Genomic DNA, 18,449 nt, shown 5'->3' on the forward strand with positions numbered 1-18,449 from the left:
AATAAGTACTTCTGCAGTGAGGTTCATTAAAATTACTTTTGATATATGCCTAAGGATGAGATGAATCATATTTTAGAAGTTCCTATTTTTCTGCAGTGCTATCTCATGTAGGTAAGTGTATTATACCCTAGTCAGAGCAACTTAGAAGTCCATTTTTCTCTGCATTGCTAGCTCAGAAATACAAAACCATACTTTGTTCAGAAGAAACAGTCGCTGCTGTAGATTAGTTAGGCATTACATTATATTGATGGTGAGCTTTTGTATCTCTCCTAACGACTATTTCAGCTATTTCTGCTGGAAGACCCATTTTTCAAAGGATCTCAATGAGACAGTCAGTAGGGCTCTTCAGTATAGAGAAAACTTAACCACTTCTTCAGTCATCTTGTATGAGCTGTGCTGTTTCTTTTACATTGAGTGCAGTGGGTTAGAACAGCAGATATTTAAGCCTTCTCACAGGTGTTGCATCATAGCCTATAGTCATATACATGTATGCATAGCAATATAGCTTCTTTAATCCAGCATTTTGGGCAGTTAGGTCCCACAGTCAAGGTGGAGCAGTGTAGCCCAGAACATCCAAAAGGCAGGAAATTCATCAAGAATGGTGTGTAAAAGAAAATATTCAAGTATTTCAGAGATGTAAGAAGATTTCTTAACAAGAATCTACTTAGATATTAGAACACAGGATTCTGGGCCTGGACCATGTGGTGGGTTTCTACGGCAGCTGTTGTTGTAGGACCCCAGTCTGCATAACTTGCAAATGAGCATGACCATAATTTACCACTTGTCTGGTAGGTTTGACATGGAAGTATACCTTTTAGTTTGACAAAAGGGAAAAGGGCTCCCTAATATGATCAGAACAGTCAGTTTTACTTCACCCATTATAGGGACACACATCCAAGACCTCCTTGAAAAATCTGAAGAAACTGTAATATATCCTTCAAGCACTTGCAGTAACTCTCACTATTTAACTTCTAAAAGGCTTTGTCATATATACATGGTTACTGTATGTCTGCACTGAGATAATTTTTAAAATACATTAAAATGGCAGTGTGATGGCTTTCCTGCGGAACAGTGCCCAGCTCTGGGTCAGTCAGCTCCTACATCTGGTCACCTGCTGTGTAGAAGCCAGTGAGTTTTTCCCTCTTAGCTTCATAACAAAGTGAGAAAGAGAGGTCAGAAAGAACAAAAGCTGTTGCCTTCCCACATCTTGCAGCCAGAGCTGAGCCCAGGCTGCAAACTCTGCTGACATGCAGTGGCCGAGGGCTTGGCTCCCTACCAGCTGAGAGCAGTGTCCATGCAGGCAGGATCATCCTTAACAAAGCCCCTTTCTTTGGATCGGCTTCCTGGGGGGTGCCAGCAGCAGCTTTTGTAGCAGCTGCAAAAAGCCCCTTGAGCTCTGAAAAGCTGTGCTCTGCCTGCCCAGGGAGCAGCCTCCTCATCATGAGGTGGCTCACATACTCAGGCTCTTTGGGGAAGAAAAGCTCAACTGGTGGTGGTTTTGAGCTCAAGGAAACAAAAGTTCAGGCGGGGGTGGGGGTTGGAGGTACTCAGCAGTGGTGGTTTTGTCTCACATGAAAGCGGTCTAGACAGGATTGTGGTGGAGCCGCGTGGAGATCCGGGGTGCATTGCTAATGGTACAAACATCAGCACGCATTTCCCACTTTGGAGATTACAGCCCAAACTTGAAGGCTGCACAACTGCCTGATTACAGGGAATCAATAAGACTTGTCAGCAATAGAAAACAACATGCAGAAACTGTGCTTAATATGCTTAAGCTTTCAAATGGCCTTTGGGTGCAAACCTGCAAAGACATTGCTGGTCTCATAATGCCCCAGAAGGCAGTGCCAGTCTTGTGGTTGCCAGCCGTGGATCATGGGTCTGTACCAGTGGCAAATGGGATGTTATTTGTAAATGTGACAAATGGGTAGATACTGCTCCACTGCTTTACAAGTCAGGTTTTTAATATCTCTTATTTTCTAAGGTGGCTGTTTCCATGGCTTGTAAGCATTTCATAAACATTTCTGGAATCATTCTGACAATCCCCGTGTGAGGTTGGTAGGTCTCTGCTGCCTGCATTTTGCAGGTGGGCATAAAGGAAGCAAAGAGCAATTACAGTCTCTTCTGTGCAAAGATAGAGTGGTTCATTACTTGCTTTTATTGCCTCTGTCGTTATGGGTCCCTAGGTTCAATTAGAGCCTCCCAGTGCTACTGCAGTACATTAATGACAAAATTACTTGCCTAGGGTTTTTGGGGAAGGAAAAAAGCTGTAAGACACTGCTCAAACTTGGATTTCAGTTTCTAGTCTGGCAGCTCCTTTATGACACCTCAGTCTCTGGTGGGCCAGGAAGTCCTTCACCTAAATTGCTGGAACCTCATTAGCCTCCTCTCCTGCACAGAGAGCCAAGCCAGTCCAAGCTGTCATCTAGTGCTGCTGCATTCCCAGCCCAGCAAGCTTCTTCAGAGGAAACAGTTGCTTCATGTTGTCCCCCATGAAGAAATGAGAAGGAAAGAGAACTGTGAAGAAGGAAAGTCTGATAAGCCTTCTGTCTTTTCCCCCTTCGCCATCATTGCCACTGAAAGTCTCCTCACAGCCAGCCTGTGCTAGCAGACAGCCATTTTGCTGAAAACATCCCAGAGCTAAGTATGTCAGCAAAGCTAGGATTCCTCTCTCCTAAATTTATATTTTTGTCGGATAAATATATACAGCTGAGCTGATTGCTCTCACCGTCTTAGGGGAGAGAAGTAGATATTTTTAGGCTCAGGTTAATCTCCTCCTAAAATAGGTCAGCTGATGGCTGTAAATAAGGAGATGTTTTATGTATGCACAGAGAAAATGAGATCGTGAGCACCTTTGGATCTGGGTCTCCAGAGGGACTGGGAGGGGACAGTTCCCAAAGAGAGGATATGTGCCTGAGTACTCTAGCAGAGAGCAGGTGGAATGGCAGTGCCCCTGGTCAGCAACAGCTCACCTCAGAGAGGCTCCCTGTATCCATCACTGAGGCTGGGAACTTTGAACTGACAGCCTCAGGAGATTTTATCCCCTTCTCTGAAATACAGGGCTGCACTGTGCCCCAGAGCAGAGATCTATAATCCCTCTTCGGGGGTTTAGATGACTGCACCTTTGGCGTAGGGAATAAGTTATTGTGATTGCAATTTCAAGGCAGTATTAAAGTGCTTGAATAATAATATTTCAGCCTGCTCTCTCTGCATACCTATTGATTACACATTCGCACAGTGTTATTAATGTAGCAGTCCTTCTGAGATTTGTAAATGTCTTCATTAAGGGATAGGATTCAGAAACAGAGGTATATATTTAGCTGTGCAAGTACTTCCAATCACTCTCAGCTGGTTTCAGGCCATACAGATTTATAAGTAAGGGTGTTTTGAATGGTAAACTCAGCAGATATGCTATGATGGTTGAGTCCCTGATGCCACTTAAGTGGGTAAGAAGAATATATATAGATTACAGTGAGGTTACAGTTTCATTCTATGATGTTACATGTGGCCAAAAATACCATGTTTGTGAAGGCACCCTCCGCAACAAGATCAATTGGAGTATTTTCTAAAATTCACTCTGCATTTCTCAAAAGAAACTCCAGTGGCACTCCTGCAGAGCAGGTCATGTTTGCTTTGCTGATATTAAGTGGCACCTTGCAAAAGGAGGGGACCACTGCAATTAAGATTAGCAAAGGTGCTTAATCTTTTTAAAGGTACTATGCAAAGTGAGTAATGGTATCTGCCACACTTTGGAGTATACTTTTGTTTGCCATAGAAAAAGTAAATTAAATGTCTTAACATCATCCTCATAACCATGCTGCTTTTCCTAATGAAGCAACTAATATAAGTGCCTAATATTGTGATTGTAAATTCAAAGTTCATTAAGTGTTAGTACAGCATTCAAATTGGCTGGCTGGTGTGCAATTACCACATGCATGGCCTAGAAAGACCAATGTAAGGTCAGAAATGTTCTTAGGATATTCAGCATTTAAAATATCCTCCTAGCATATCCTACCATTCTGTTTCTTTAGTTCTCTTACAGTGGATATTTATGCCAGCCATAAAAGGGAAAAAGAAAAGGATTAGAGGCTGGCATACCAGATTTTGACAAGTTCCATATGAAAAGTAGTTGTGTAGCCACCATTAAATGTGATGTAAAATCAATTCTCAGGTTAGTTCTAGCCTGAGACAGCTGCCACTAAACCTGAAAGTTAAGAAAGAAGTTGTGTTAAAACTACTGTCATTGAGAGGAAGAAACAGGAAGAGGCAAAAGAAGGAAGGCATGATGCTCCCTAACATCAGCTCTCAGATGAAAGTAGGAACGCTACGGGGACGGCCTGGTGCTGCTGGTGCCTTGGAGCACTGGATGTGTAACATCCCCACAGCACACCCTGTTTAGACACCTCTTTCAGTCAGTATGTGGCAGGGGTCCCATACACCATGAGTGGCAGAGTTCAGTTGTCTACACCTACATGTCTGTTTGCTGTTTGGCATGCTCCAGGCTGCACCATGGAAAAACATTTTCTTTGCTGGTTTTTTTTTTTTTCCTCCTTTTCTGAGTAAAGCCTTGAGAACTTCCTGTGGTTCTGAGACACAGAGCTCAGTTCAGTGTGCCATGCTTGGTTTTTACTGCCTATGTGTCAGATTTCACAGCAAGTAATCACTCCCAGTTGCAATCCTAGTGCTTGGGAAATAGATGTATCCCTCTTACTGCTTCCTCATGGTATGGGTGAGCATGATGGGACAAGAAAGAGCTGCTGTCACTGGTGATTGTGATCATTCTTGGGAGACATTCTGTGTTACTTTGCACAGCTCCAAGCTCTGGGCTCTTCTTAAAGGCTGCAATTGCATCCTGTGAAGGTGCTATGCCTAACTGAATTCTTAGGCCGACACTGTTCATTAGTATTTGTGTTACATCTATAATCATTATGACTGTGATTTAGTGTACCAACTTGAAAACAGTCAATTTATAGTATTAAAGAAGTCAGCAGATTTGCCTATGCTAATCATGAATCCAACTTCCAAAATCACAGTTGCTTTCAGTTTGGGCTTTTTCCTTTGCTTTATATTTTTGACCTCAAAGTCGGGTCATGTTTAGACTTTTCTCCCATTAACTGGATCTTCTAAAATTACACAGGACCTTCCACCTGATTTCTTTATTTGAAAAGCCGAAGAAAATGGCTTTTGCAAAACTATGTGTCTCAAAATGAATTTGACAGACATCTTCAGTTCTGTATGTTTCACCACTTTGTGGGTACAGTCTGTGCTTCCATTTTTTTCCAAGCCAAATTTCTATTCCCACCTTTTCCTGAGGTGACTTGTAAATCATATTCTGAAAGAGAATAATTTTTATCTAACTTAGAGCTTTATTTTTTTTTAGCAATGATCAGTAGAGTATATTAGTGTTGCTTAGTAATGAAGTCTCTTGAGACCTGTCTGGCACATTTTTCAGAACATCCTATACTATTCCCTGCAGAATGTCACAACAAGATCAAATAAAACTGTATCAGGAAAACATATAGAATGCTACTTATATTACTGAATTTTATTTTTATTTTAATTTCAGGAAGGACAGAAATGAACATTTTAGTATGACTGGATTTTCCACTGCCTGTTTTACAGCCAGTGGTGTCCTACAATTTTTCATTAATATGGTCATGAGTTTCATCAGTTTTCCTGTAAAATGTCCTCCTTGGATGTCCTCTATTGTCACAGACAATGATACTATGTCATTACAGAAATTTTTCCTTTTGGGCATTTAATTTCTTCTCAGATCTGGAACTATTCTGAGTGCATGGCCAATTTGAGCTTCCCAGTGCAAGAAGAATAGAGACTTTGTGGAGGGAACCCTGTGCAGGGCTACAACAATCATTGAAAGGCTGGGACATCTCTACTATGAGGGGAAACTGAGATCTTGGACTGTTCTGCATGGAGAAGGGAAGGCTCAGAGGTTCCTAATGCATCTGTATAAATTGCAAGGATTGGGGAATGAGAGATGAAGAGGGAACTGGGTGCTGCTCAGTAGTGCCCACTGGCAGAATAAGGGCCAGTGGTCATTAAATTCATTAAATTCCATCTGAACAGAAGCAAACATGCTTTTACTGTGGGAGTGGCTGCACACTGGAACAGGTTGTCAAGAGAGATTGACAGTTGGCCACAGAGATTTGAATATCAGGGAGATGTTAAAAACCTGACTGGACATGGTGCAGGAAAAAATGCTTTTGGTGTCCCTGCTTGAGCAGGGTGTGGGACCGTATGATCACCAGAGGTATCCACCAGTCCCTGCTGTCCTGTTACTCTGTGTTACATGAATTTGTAGTCCCGTGTATTTGTACACATTGCACTTCTTGTCTGTGATGTATTTGAAATCATGCATGCTGTTTATCTGTTTGCTGTAAACTCATATCAGTTTAAATGATCAGTCTCAATTTTAATGATTTCACATCCCTAAAGTAATTGCCATAACCCTAAAATTATCCCAAGAACATTAGAATTCATCATACTATGGCTTGTCTTTATTTTAGGCTCTAAATAATTTAATATGTGGATACATTTCTCTTAGTATTTATATTCCTATTTTACATTAAAAATTTATTTTTATAAAAAGCTATTTTCCCCAAGACCTGGACCATGCATATTAATACCATGTCTTGTTATTGTTATAATTAAAAATACATTTTTACTAGATTTGTTTTCCATTTGCTCTTTCTATAGAATGATCTCATTTGTACATCAAGTCATCCTTATAAAGTCATTTTAATGGGAAATTCCAATTATGGAGCTCAAATCTGGCCTGAGTCACATAGGCACAACTGTTGACAGATGCTTTGTAATGGGCTACGAAGTATTTGTGCACAAACCCCAAAAAATCCAGCCTGACTCGTAGAATTCAAGCTGGTACATGGATGGCTTAGTAGCAGTGCTGTTTTGTAGCCTGCAGGAGTCTGAGAGGCTCTAAATCTGGATCACTAGTGAGTTATATAACAGCCTCTAAGTGAGTCAAATACATTAATGCTTAGATAAGATAGATATTTGTATGTGTATTCAGATTGTAATTAGAGTTTAAAAAAAAGCTGAAAATTTATGCACATCTTCTCCAATCAACAGGCTTTGGCAGGGATTAGCAATACTCCCAAGATTAGGCAGTCTGACAATCCTTGTGGCATGTACTAAGAGTCATGATAATAAAGGCTTAGAATGTAACTGCACAAGTGGAATGAATAAAATAGAAAACAAACCAGAAGTCATCTTTCTACAGTATCTCTTTAAGTTAATTCAGCATCCAACTAGCATAATTCTAAAAGGAAGGTTCCAGCCATAGTTTGTGGATAAATGGCCTGTTTAATTGTGAAACGTACCTCAAGCATGCTGGGAGGGCATCCAAATAGGCTGCACAGGCTGCCTTAACTTAACTATGCAGGCACTGCCTTATGCTCCCTGTGAGGTCTGTCAAAGGGTTTAGGGGGTGTTTTGGAGAGGGATTCTTTGTTTCTCAATTATTTTATACTCTGTAATGCAGGAATGAAAACTTATTGGCAGATATCAGTGGTGGTTTTTTTTTTTCAGGGATTGCAGCTTAAAAAAATCAATCCTAGAAATACGTCTGGGTTCCATAGACTCGAAGTTTGGGTTCATCCATCCACATTTAGGTTTATTTGACTTAAGGGTCCAAGAAATACTCTTCCCCACCACCACTTTTTTTTTTCTTTTTTTTTTTTTTTCCCCTGGAGTTTCTTTCAAATATTGAGGAGGAAGAAAAGCAAGAAGGAGAGTATCTGTCATATGCCATCACTGCCCTGTGGTGGGGGCAGTGGCAGAAGAAAACTCCCTGCTTGTGAGTTTCTTTTTGAATGGAAGGGAGTATTCTGCACTGCTCCCACTGCTTCATTTGCAAATGAAAATAGGGCTGTCCTCAATGCCAAGGCAAATGTCTGGGATTCTCCAGATCTTACACACTTACTATTGTACTGTACTAGACTTTTTCTTAATGTAATTTCTCTCTGGTTGTGGTCTCTCCCTGGCCCACTGTTCACTGGCATAAGAAAGACTATGTCTGGCTTTCCTTGCCAGCCATACAGGAGCAGGAAAAGTGTGGGAGAAGAGCAAGGGACACCTTTACTGTGGTGTATGTTGGCTGCTAGAATGTAGAAAAATAGATTTGGTTGTCAATAAATATATAAGAGAAGATATTATTTCTTTCATCATTCTGGTAGGTGATAAGCCTGCAGCCATTTATCAACTGTCCAGTAGAAATAAATGTCTGTTGTCATTTTCTCACATATAATAACATGATACTTGTTCGTAATTTTAGCTGTTCGTCTGAACTGCTACCTTTTTTTTTCCTTTTTCAAATAAGTGAGTCTAGAAGAGAAAGCATACTTTAATGAGACTTCCTCCTTTCTTTGAAAAGACAACAAAATGATTGTAAAGAACACAAGATTAATTATTTGGATTCAGAAATCCAGAAGACATGCACTTGCTTAAAATAGAATAAACACCAAGTGTTCTCACTTGGATTTGCAGTGGCTTTGAAGTAGAGTTTGCTTTTGCAAAACTACCAGCATAATTTTCTCAGATTGCTATTCCAGAGCTGCAGCTACATTTTCCTATCACCCTCTTGGAGACATCCCCACCCTGTGTGTAACATAAAGTAGATTATATATTTCCATATGTCCTTTTGTTGGTACACCTTTTTTATATCTTTAAACAGAAAGACCTGAAATGCTCCAGCAAACAAGGCTAGTAGGCTACCTACTGGAAGCTTTGCTTAAGTGGAAGAGTGTTTTTACAAAATTTAGTATGTCAGTGAATAATAGTGTCTTCATTAGCACTTCTACCCTGATAGCAAAATAACATCATTCTGTACTGTACCCACAGTTTCAGCTTTCAATATGACCATGCCTAATTATCCTGCAGGGGTTATCAGCCGCAGAGCTGGAGCTTCTGGTTGTCAAGTGTGGGATAACTGAAGTTTGAGGCTTCTGTGAAGATATGGCATAAGGTTTGCAGTAGGAAGACAGCTACCTGCTAAAAGTACACAGGCTTATCCCTCTGGAGGTTTATTTAGATGACCAGAAAAGAGATGGTCAGCTGCCACATCAAGGAGCATGGGGTGGCTTCTTCCTGTCAGAACTTGATGTGTTGTAAGGAAAGGAGGCACAAAGTCAGAAATCTTATATTAGAGCTTCTTAAAACACAAACCATGTTTTATTATATTTGCATGGAAGATAGATGAGGATCGTATAATATATGTGATCCATCAAAATAGAATATATCTAGATTGGGGTAAATTCATGCTATTCCTAGTGTGACAGGCTTCTCCTGAGGAGCTAAAATCACTGAAAGTTGCATTGGTTTTGGTTGGGCTCCTCAGGCACACATCTGTTATCCTCTTGTGTCTTAAAGCCCTGGCTATAACCATCCTGCCCTGCACAAGAGTCTTTTCTAGATGAGTTATTCTCCCTTCTCCCATGGATACTCTATTCCTGGCCTAGCAGTGAAACAGCTGTCTGTCTTGTAGCTTCACAATAGATCCAGTGAGGAAGGACCTACAGACAAGAGTTCCTCCCAGGCAGGGGACTGGCCTCATGCTGTGCTCTTGCCTGCCTGAATGCTCTCTCTTCTCACCAACTGGCCTGGGATTGGCACCCCCCTTCCCTGACATGGTTTCAAAAGAAAACAGCCTCGTGAAGTAATGCTTAGGCATACTGTGAAGTCTGGAGTTTTGGCACCTTGCGGCCTCTCTCTGAGTTGAAGGTATTTTACAAGAGGAGCTGCTGGATTCCTGCAGCTTTGGAGCCCCCAACCCTGTTCCACTGCATGTGTTTTTGCACCCAGTAAAGGCTGCAATTTGCAGTAGAGGTGTTGAATTATTTTTGGACTCCCCTGCCCCGCAGGCGAGGCAGAGGAGAGAACAAAAGCATCTGAATTCTTGTTAAACCTTACAGGCCAAAATTCATGTATGATTGCAATTTCAGTGAGTTTGGTTACAGTACTCACATTGGGAAGCATCTAGTCAGGATGAATTCATATATATCATCATCAGAAAACAAGGACAAACCAAATTATCCTGGTTGTTGGGATCATTGCAGACAGGAAGTGCTGAATTGGAATACATCTAGATCATCCCAGAAAAAAATAAAAAAGTCCAACGCTGTTGTTAGGAACTTTTTTTTGCATAGGAAGTAACATAGGTAAAAATCTAATTTTCTGACAATTCCAAATCTACCTAAATATATCCCACATTCCCTGGGGATAATCAGCCCATGAACAACATATACCATATACCATTTAAAAAAAGGAGGGCTTTTTGCATTACTTTTTTAAATTGACCCATCTCCTCCCACTTGTCTTCACCAGATCCAGCTTTGAAATTATTTACAGTATATTGTGAACTTATAATCATCTCAGAAATAGTAAAGTATCTCAGCTCTAAAGGGAAGGTGAAATTCCATGACTTTTTGTGATGCAAATATTTTGAAATAGGGAAGATATTATTCCTTCTTAGCCTTTCAAAGCAGATCATGACATATAATTACAGTAATTTTACTGCAGAGCTACAAATACAAGCATAAGGAAGGTATGTGGGCAGTCCTGCATGGCTAACAAAGGATGAAAAATTTGTAGATTCTCAACTTCCAAACCCAGGATCAGCTCCAGCCCTAGATACAGCAGCAACTGTCAGGTCAAAAAAAGATTTCAAATTATCATTGTCTTCCTAGTGACAGTAGTTAATATTTTTTTTTTTCCTCAGAAGGTTATCCACTGTATAATTACTCGTCTCCCACCCAGTTAGGAAATTCTGCCCTGTTCTTCATCTGAATCTGCCTGGAACCATCTTTCAGGCACCTTTTGTGAGTAGTCCAAGAGATTCACCCTGGTTTCTGATTTCTGTATGCAAGTATCTATACTCTAAGCTTGAGCTACATCTCAGCTTTTTTGTCAGTGAGCTGCTTAAGTTTCAAATCATGACTTATTTTCCAGTCCCTGGAGGTACTTGTAACCTTCTTTCGACCTCTCTCCCCCTCTCTCTTCTCATAATTTCTATGAATTTTCTGAGGTGTGAATGAAAAGCCATAAACAATCAGAGCAAAGCTGTATATAGCCTAGTGCCCTGCCTCCCACATCCGACACAGTAACATTAATAATAGTGCAAAGAAGGTGCTGCTTTCTTCCCTGCTACCTGGTCGAGCATTGAAGTCAGGTTCATTGTGCTACACAAGTGCTCTTAGCCTGAACTGGGATTGCTTCCTATTCTCTGCTGGACATTCCCGGTTTTATGGATCCAGGGATCACCTTACCATATTTCTTGCCTTTGCAGTGCCTCAGAAGCTCATGTTGACCCAATGCCTATGAATTTTTTGTAAGTCCTCCATGGAGCTGTACCTTTCCAATACAGCTCACTTGCAAATAAAACATGCAGTCTGATGGAGTAGTACTCATCCTTCGACCTAGCCTGTTGTCCTTGACTCTCAAGTCCTGATCTGGAAAGCTACCATATGTTTTCTCCTGAACTAGGATGTCAGGTTTTTTTCCAGAAAGAAACATTCTGCACTCCCATCTTCCAGGTTCAAAAGTGCAGAAGATGAGATATTAATATTTGACTACAGACCACTTCCAAGTCTACCTGCTTTTCACCTTCCATATGGAGAGTAAGCCTTGCCTGATTTCCAGAGATTTTAGTACAATGTACTCTAGCCTACTGTAACATGCTTGCAGGAATGTGACCTGAAGGCTTTTAGTGCTAGAACAGTTCTAAAAAGTGTGAGAGCTATTTAAATAAAATAAAATATAATTAAATACAGAGCTGTCTCTTGGGGTTTTTGAGACCACCTGCAGAGAAGGCCTAAAATTGACTGTCTGTAAAAGAAAACTGAGATTCCCTTATAATACTATGAACACTCTGGGTGTTGGAGCATTAAAAGTTACAGCAGCATCATAGAGGAAGGAATGAGTTTGCAGTACTGCAGCCACATTTAATTCCTAGGACTTCTAAATGAACATGAGAGAAATCACATACGTAGCTCAGGTGTTTTCACACCACCACCCATTCTGCTATGCACAAACACCTACCCTCTTCTCACAGCTCCCTGCCCCTTTCCTGCTCTCCATGCATTCTCACCCCTCCATCCTGTGTCTGCTCTTCAGCATCGCAGGCACAGGCAGGCATGTTCCAGCTTCCTTTACCCACATGCAGGACGTATGCCCTCACTCACATGTACATATTCCAGTCAGTGCATACACACCAGACCCTGCACTTGCACGGGGCATCACTTAGAATTCTATCCTGGAGACGGGACAGGAAATGGAGGCTCCCTGTTGTCCTGGCATTCAAGGTGTCTGAATCCTTTTGAGGGGAACTTCAGCAAAATACCTTTTGCAGCTTGCTGGAGTTTAGGAGCCACCAGTGAGGCGAGTGTAGGTCTGAGCTGCTCTTTCCCAAATTGAGTGGTTGTGATGGATTATATTTATACCTCTGCTGTTCCAGCCTTTCACAAACCATCCCACACATCTCTTATATTAGAAGGCTTCAACCTAATATTTTTTGAGCTGGGCATATGGGACCCTGATTATATCATCTTTATTTGTTTTTCTCCATTCACTCTCACTCCTCCATTCTTCTCTCTCTCTGTCATTATCATTTAAGGATCCACTAAAATATTACACAGTGGGTTTTACTCCTTACTGTCTTTTTTCCCCTCCTTGTTGGCAGATGCTTACCCCAATTCTGAAGTGATCTATGTGTGGACTAACAGCACCACAACGTCCGTGGTGGTCGCCGAAGATGGCTCACGACTTAACCAGTACCACCTGATGGGACAAACTGTGGGCACGGAAAACATCAGTACCAGTACAGGTAGGGGGAATATTTCCACCCCACAGTTGCCGATGGCTGGAGCAGGAGGTGAGATTCACAGGCTATGGTTACTTTGCAGTAAGGCTAGGGAAGCACCTGTGGGATGTGGAATGCTAGGAAGATCCTGTGCAGGTTCATGGCCACTTAGCAGAGGCATTTAAACACTGAGAGGGTTAAATGCTACCTCTTAGGTACATTGCAAGGCTGTGGCTGAAGATACATCCAAGATCCTGGTATTTACAGGAGTGCCTGAGAAGCCTCACGCAGTTTCTTGGCAATCGCCCTCGCTGTGGCTGCCAGCGCTGTTGCTGGTTTATTTCCCCGTGGGAGGAACCACCCTGGGAGGCAAACACCACCCACGCATTTGATCCCTTTCAATCATCGCTTTAAAATGATTGCTTGATGGAACCGCGTGGGGGGAAGGGAATGGGGGGGCAGGGGAGACTGTGGCATGGCACAGCTCTGCGGCGTGTCCGGGCGACCACGGGGCCAGAGAGGAGGTGCAAACCCCGAGGATCCCCATTCCCTCTCAGGCTGAAAGCGGAGGCGCCAGATGTGGCAGCATTAGGGAGGCAAAGAAGCTTTAATCCCAGGCCGGGCATCCACGTGAGCTGTGCCCCTCTGCTTCTTAAGGCTCCCACGCAAGGGCAGCCCTGGGTGTGCATTGGTGGGGGGAGACTCCTGGGGGGGTCGAGGCCAGGACAAGGGATCACGTGCGCTCAGTAGGACCGGGGCTTCACCAGCTTACACAATGCACTCGGCTGGAGAGCATTAGTGGCATCCAGCGAAGAGAGGGAGAACAGGTGGAAATTAATGAGCCTGCCATGAAGAAAAGGGGGATTTCCACTGCTGGTGGCTGCAAGGGGCTTGGGTTGGGGAAAGGGGCAGCCTGTGGCAACACACCTGGAAGCAATTCCTGCAGGCAAAGCCCAACAGAGTGCTGGTGATACACTGTCTCCCTGGAGAAAAATGATGGGCAGAGTGGTAGAGGACAAAGTATAGATTAAATTGGGAATTTTTTACTATCTGTAGGAAATTTAGGAGACATGAAAACACGTACGTACATGTACACTTGCAGACAAAGTTAGTTGGACTGAAACATAAAGATGCATAAAACTTTGTGCTCCAACTGGCAAATAAAGAGGAGACATCTGAGCTTGCTGCTTGTACTCCAGAAAGAACACAAAGTAAAGGAAGGCTTGCCCTGGGCAGCCACTAAACTTGACTGCCATCTCCATCCTATATACATTCACCCCCTCCCTTGCCAATTTCAGAAGACACAAAGCTGATGCTAAAGTGAAGACTCATAAAGTCAAGATAAACATAAACAGAGTGGTCACTTTTTCAGAAAAAGAGTGAGTACACTATCTCCCATTAAAGAATAAAGACACTTTTTTCCTTACCAGTTCACCATCATAGCCGCATTGTTTTCTGCAATGAATGGCAGCTCCCCTCTTGCCTTCATTGTTGCCAAGAAAAAGATCCAAAGGATGTACTGAAGCATCTCCTACAACCTCGTCCTACTCCTCAGAGCAAGAAAACCATCCAGCCCAGGCAGTGAGTGCTCCAGCGTGTCAGCTCCAGGCCACTTCCAATTTGCCTCTTTGCCTGTGAAAGCTCCTTGTACTCCTCAGCCCAAGGAAACACTCCAGACTAATCCCAAAGTTTCTGCACAGTAAACACCTCCCTCACGTATTTAAGATTTATAATAAATGCTGTGTTTCCAATGTCAAGATTTTATATTAATGTCCTGGGTTACATCTGGGCTGGCTGGATTCTGATTGCAGGGTGGATCACAAAGAGCAGGACACAGATTGTAACCGGGGATTAGCAAAATACAAAAATCCGATTTTGCACAGGGAAAGCATCAGTCAACGATGGATTTTCTGGAGTTCATCAAGCTCGTAGGAGGCCAGTAATCAGCATTACTTACGAATGGCCATCGAAGGCATTTCTTCCTTCTATTGAATTGTTGAACATGGAAAAGAAAAACCAAATAGCTATTGCATAATCCAAGTGCTTAGATCTTTTGTGGCTTTTATGACACACTAGTCAAACTACACAGCCCTTGCAGTTGCATAGGCAAAGTGTTTGTGTATGTCATAGGTCATTTATGCCCTTCTTTCTAGCAGACTTTTTAAAAATGGAAGTTCCAGACCAGTACTGGTTCCTTGGGATTCTGCTGATTTGTAGGCAAGCTGCTGTTTGGCCAGCTCCTCAGAGAAAAATACCCTGGCATTCCTAATTCTCCAGCCAATCTTGAAACTTGGAACATTTTAACCATGGCACAGAAAACAGCTCTGTCATGTATCACCTGGGTTTTTTTTTTGGTTTTTTTTGGTGGTCTTTTTTTTTTTGGGGGGGGCGGGGGCTGGTTTTTGTTGTTGTTGTTGTTTTTTGAGGGTTTTTGTGCTAACATAACCAAATGTTATTCACCTGAAAGAACAACATTTTACTACTCAAACTGCTTCTAACAGAACCAATATCTGTTATGTCCTGGTGGTAAAAGTGCTGAAATCAATCAGATATGAGATTTGAGTCCAAGTGGATCTTGCTGCTTTCCACAAATGGTTGTCCAATTATTTTCCCCATACCCAGAATCTCTCATAGCTAACTTAGGATCTGCAGTGGCACAAAACAAAACATAAACCCTCTCTTTTGTATACTGCCAGCTGGAGCCTGAGCTCCATAATATCCAAAGCCTAAATAATAAAGGAATCATTCAGCTCTTCATTTTGAACCAAATAATTCTGCTTTTTTTTCTTGAGATGAATATTTCTCTAGTATCACTATAAAAGGGAATATGCATTTTTTTATGAGCCAAAATATTCTGTATGTCAGCATATCCAGGGAGGTATTTAATGTACCTAATGTCAGGATCTTGCCAGAACAGCCATTGATAGAACTGAGTCCAGGTATATCCAGTAAACAAACAAACAAGCCTGGGGTCTGATATACCCTCCTAAAAGTACTCAATTGAATCTCAGCATAATGACAGTGGAATAATGTGTTTAAGATCCTGGAAAATCTGTAAGCGTGATCTCCAGAACTCCATCAACTAGATAAAAAAAAAAAAAAAAAAAAAAAACCAACAAAAAAAAACAAAAAAAAAAAAAAAAAAAACCAAAAAAAAAAACCAAACAAACAAAAAAAAAAAAACACAAAAACTGTAGCAGTTTCTAAAGCATAAAAACCCCCTTAAGAGCAGCAGCACAGTAGCACAGCTCCATGAAGTGCAGCCATTTCTGCTCTAGGGCTTTTCATTAGTACTAGATTTGTTTTTGTTTACTAACAATAATTTGTTTTCTGCAGTGATGAGTGGACCCCATCAGGAACAGGATTCTCTTTTGAGTGCTACATAAACCTATAACAAAAATTAGCTCTTGCTCAAGAAAGCTTATGGTCTAAGGATAAACAGTGGCCTTACAGAAGTAAAAGAGAGCTTTGCCGCTCCAACAGAGCCAGTATATTGTTTATAAACTAAAGGCCAGCTCAGGCAGCTTTTAGCTTTACTTCAAGCCGCAGTCCCAGGGCATTAAAAACCAAGCTGTGGGGTTTTCTTAAGCCCTAAGTCTACAGGAGGAAGTATTTCTAGTATACACATCTCTGAAAGGGACAGCATGGGAAATCAAATATATCAGCTGGGAGAAGAGCAAGTACAAAATCAAGGTGCTGTGATTATTTCAGTGGAGACAAGAGTTTTGATGGGTTAAAGAAAATGGCAAGGTAAAAATCAGCTGTGGAGGGCCATCAGAATGTAGGCAGTAATTTTCTGTGTTTTTAAAATGAAAAAAGAGGGTCCTGTTGCTCTTCCGAAGCTGTGTAGATTCCTTTTTTATTCCAGCTCTGAGAGCATACTGTCAAAATCGATAATGCACATTGTCACTTTGTAGCAAGTGGGGAAACTGTGACTCAAACACATCCCAGTGCAGTAGCAACTGAGAAACAGTCTTTCTGCCTGAGATTACCGAGGCAGGCAGACCCTGCTGCAAATACTCCTTAATAAAGAGCAAGTGGACTTCCTCCTGAGACCATTGCATGTTCAGTCTCCTGGTTCAAAATTACACCAAATGGAAGGGAATTAGGCTTCTCTTCGCAAGGGTTTCCTCCCCAGTTTCACAGCATTCCATGTCTATTTCCACATCACTCTTCAGGGAACTGTTTCACCAGAAAATCAGAGAAAAATCACCAGAAAATTTTTATGTCTTTCCGGAGAAAGACATAAAGATTGAGGCAGGATGTCAGTTAAGGTATTTCCGTGTTACTTAGTTTTCTAAAATCCTTATAATGAACAAGGTCTGTAAACTTGATGCAGAATAGCAGAGCTCCTGTAGCATAGTGTACGAGTGCAGCTATACATGCAAAAACCCTTTCACTGTAAACCTGTTCTCTGTTAATTAGCCTTATTGTCAGTTAGAAGTAATCTGCCAAATCTAATAGCTTAGTAATGCTGGTAACAGCTCAGCTCAGAGCTATTCACTCAAGGCAGAATCAGTCTGTTGAATATTTTCCTTTTGTGGATGTTCTGTAGAGACTAACAGTCAAATCTTGCAAGAGAGATTATAGCTATAGTTGTTCTTGAAGGACAATATATATTTCAAAACAGGCATTTCTCTAATTCATCAGTACCCAACTGAATGATGCATGCTTTTAAATTTCTTTGATATCAGGGAAGAACTGTTAGGGCGTGAAGGAATGGATTGCTTTTTATTCTTATATGTTGTTTTTACTGTTATTATTCCTAAGCAAATAGTAGCATGCTTTTAGCTAGCAAGATTTTGGATTTTGGGGAGCAGTTACCATCATGAATAACCTTCAATAACAACTACATGGTTTTCCAGAAATACTCTGAAAGAACCAGGGAGCAGTTACCACCAGGAGTAGCCTTCAGTAACAACTATATGGTTTTCCAGGAACAATCTGAAAGAACTGGTTAAGGTTTGATTTTTTTCTGAAACATTAGGGAAGGTGACAGCTGGTCTGTGGATTTTTGAGTGCATTTATTTAGGCTTTTATTGAAATTCAGAGGAGCCGATAAACGACATATTAAGACAATGCTATGAATTTGGTTTATGAAAAAGAAATGGAATTTAGCACTGCTGTGGCAGCTTTTAGGGAACTCTGCATGAAGGCAGTACAATATTCATTGCACTGGCGAACAAGACAGGACACAATATGCATCCAGAAACAGAATATCTTTTGAAGGGCTAAAGTGTGCCAAATTCTAGGAACACTGCCTGCAGTAGAGGGACATTTATTTTTCTGGACCAGCAGTCTGAAGGGTTTGGGTACTCAGATTAATAAGACATTGCAGAATCCATATGCAAAATGGCAGTTCTTGCAGAAGGTGCTGGAATTGGAAAGCCCTAAAATGTGGTGCAGAAGGAGTGTCATTTTCATATTTGACAGCTGATGGCTTGGCTGTAACACTTTTGCTGATGAGGTTGCTAAACCTGCTGCTAAATCAGGTTTTGAAGAGTTGAGGACCTTAATTGTTACTATGCTACAAGAGTTTGTAAGACTGAATCAAAACCAGACAGTGTTGAGGCAGTGCCAGCAAAGCAGATTTTTAAGCCTGTGAACATCACAACATTCC

The 18,449-nt window shown here is 41.5% G+C and overlaps 1 protein-coding gene across 1 annotated transcript in view; it reads left to right on the forward strand.

Annotated features, from left to right (window-relative positions):
* Positions 1–18,449, forward strand: part of GABRA5 (gamma-aminobutyric acid type A receptor subunit alpha5) — a 55,767-nt gene that overhangs the window by 32,948 nt on the left and 4,370 nt on the right. Inside the window, exon 7 of the mRNA XM_053934661.1 lies at positions 12,710–12,853. Coding sequence (XP_053790636.1) covers positions 12,710–12,853 — 144 coding nt within the window. The remainder of the gene's footprint in view (positions 1–12,709; positions 12,854–18,449) is intronic.

Source organism: Vidua chalybeata, chromosome 2 (genome assembly GCF_026979565.1).
Source record: "Vidua chalybeata isolate OUT-0048 chromosome 2, bVidCha1 merged haplotype, whole genome shotgun sequence".
In the NCBI taxonomy this organism is placed as follows: Eukaryota; Metazoa; Chordata; class Aves; order Passeriformes; family Viduidae; genus Vidua; species Vidua chalybeata.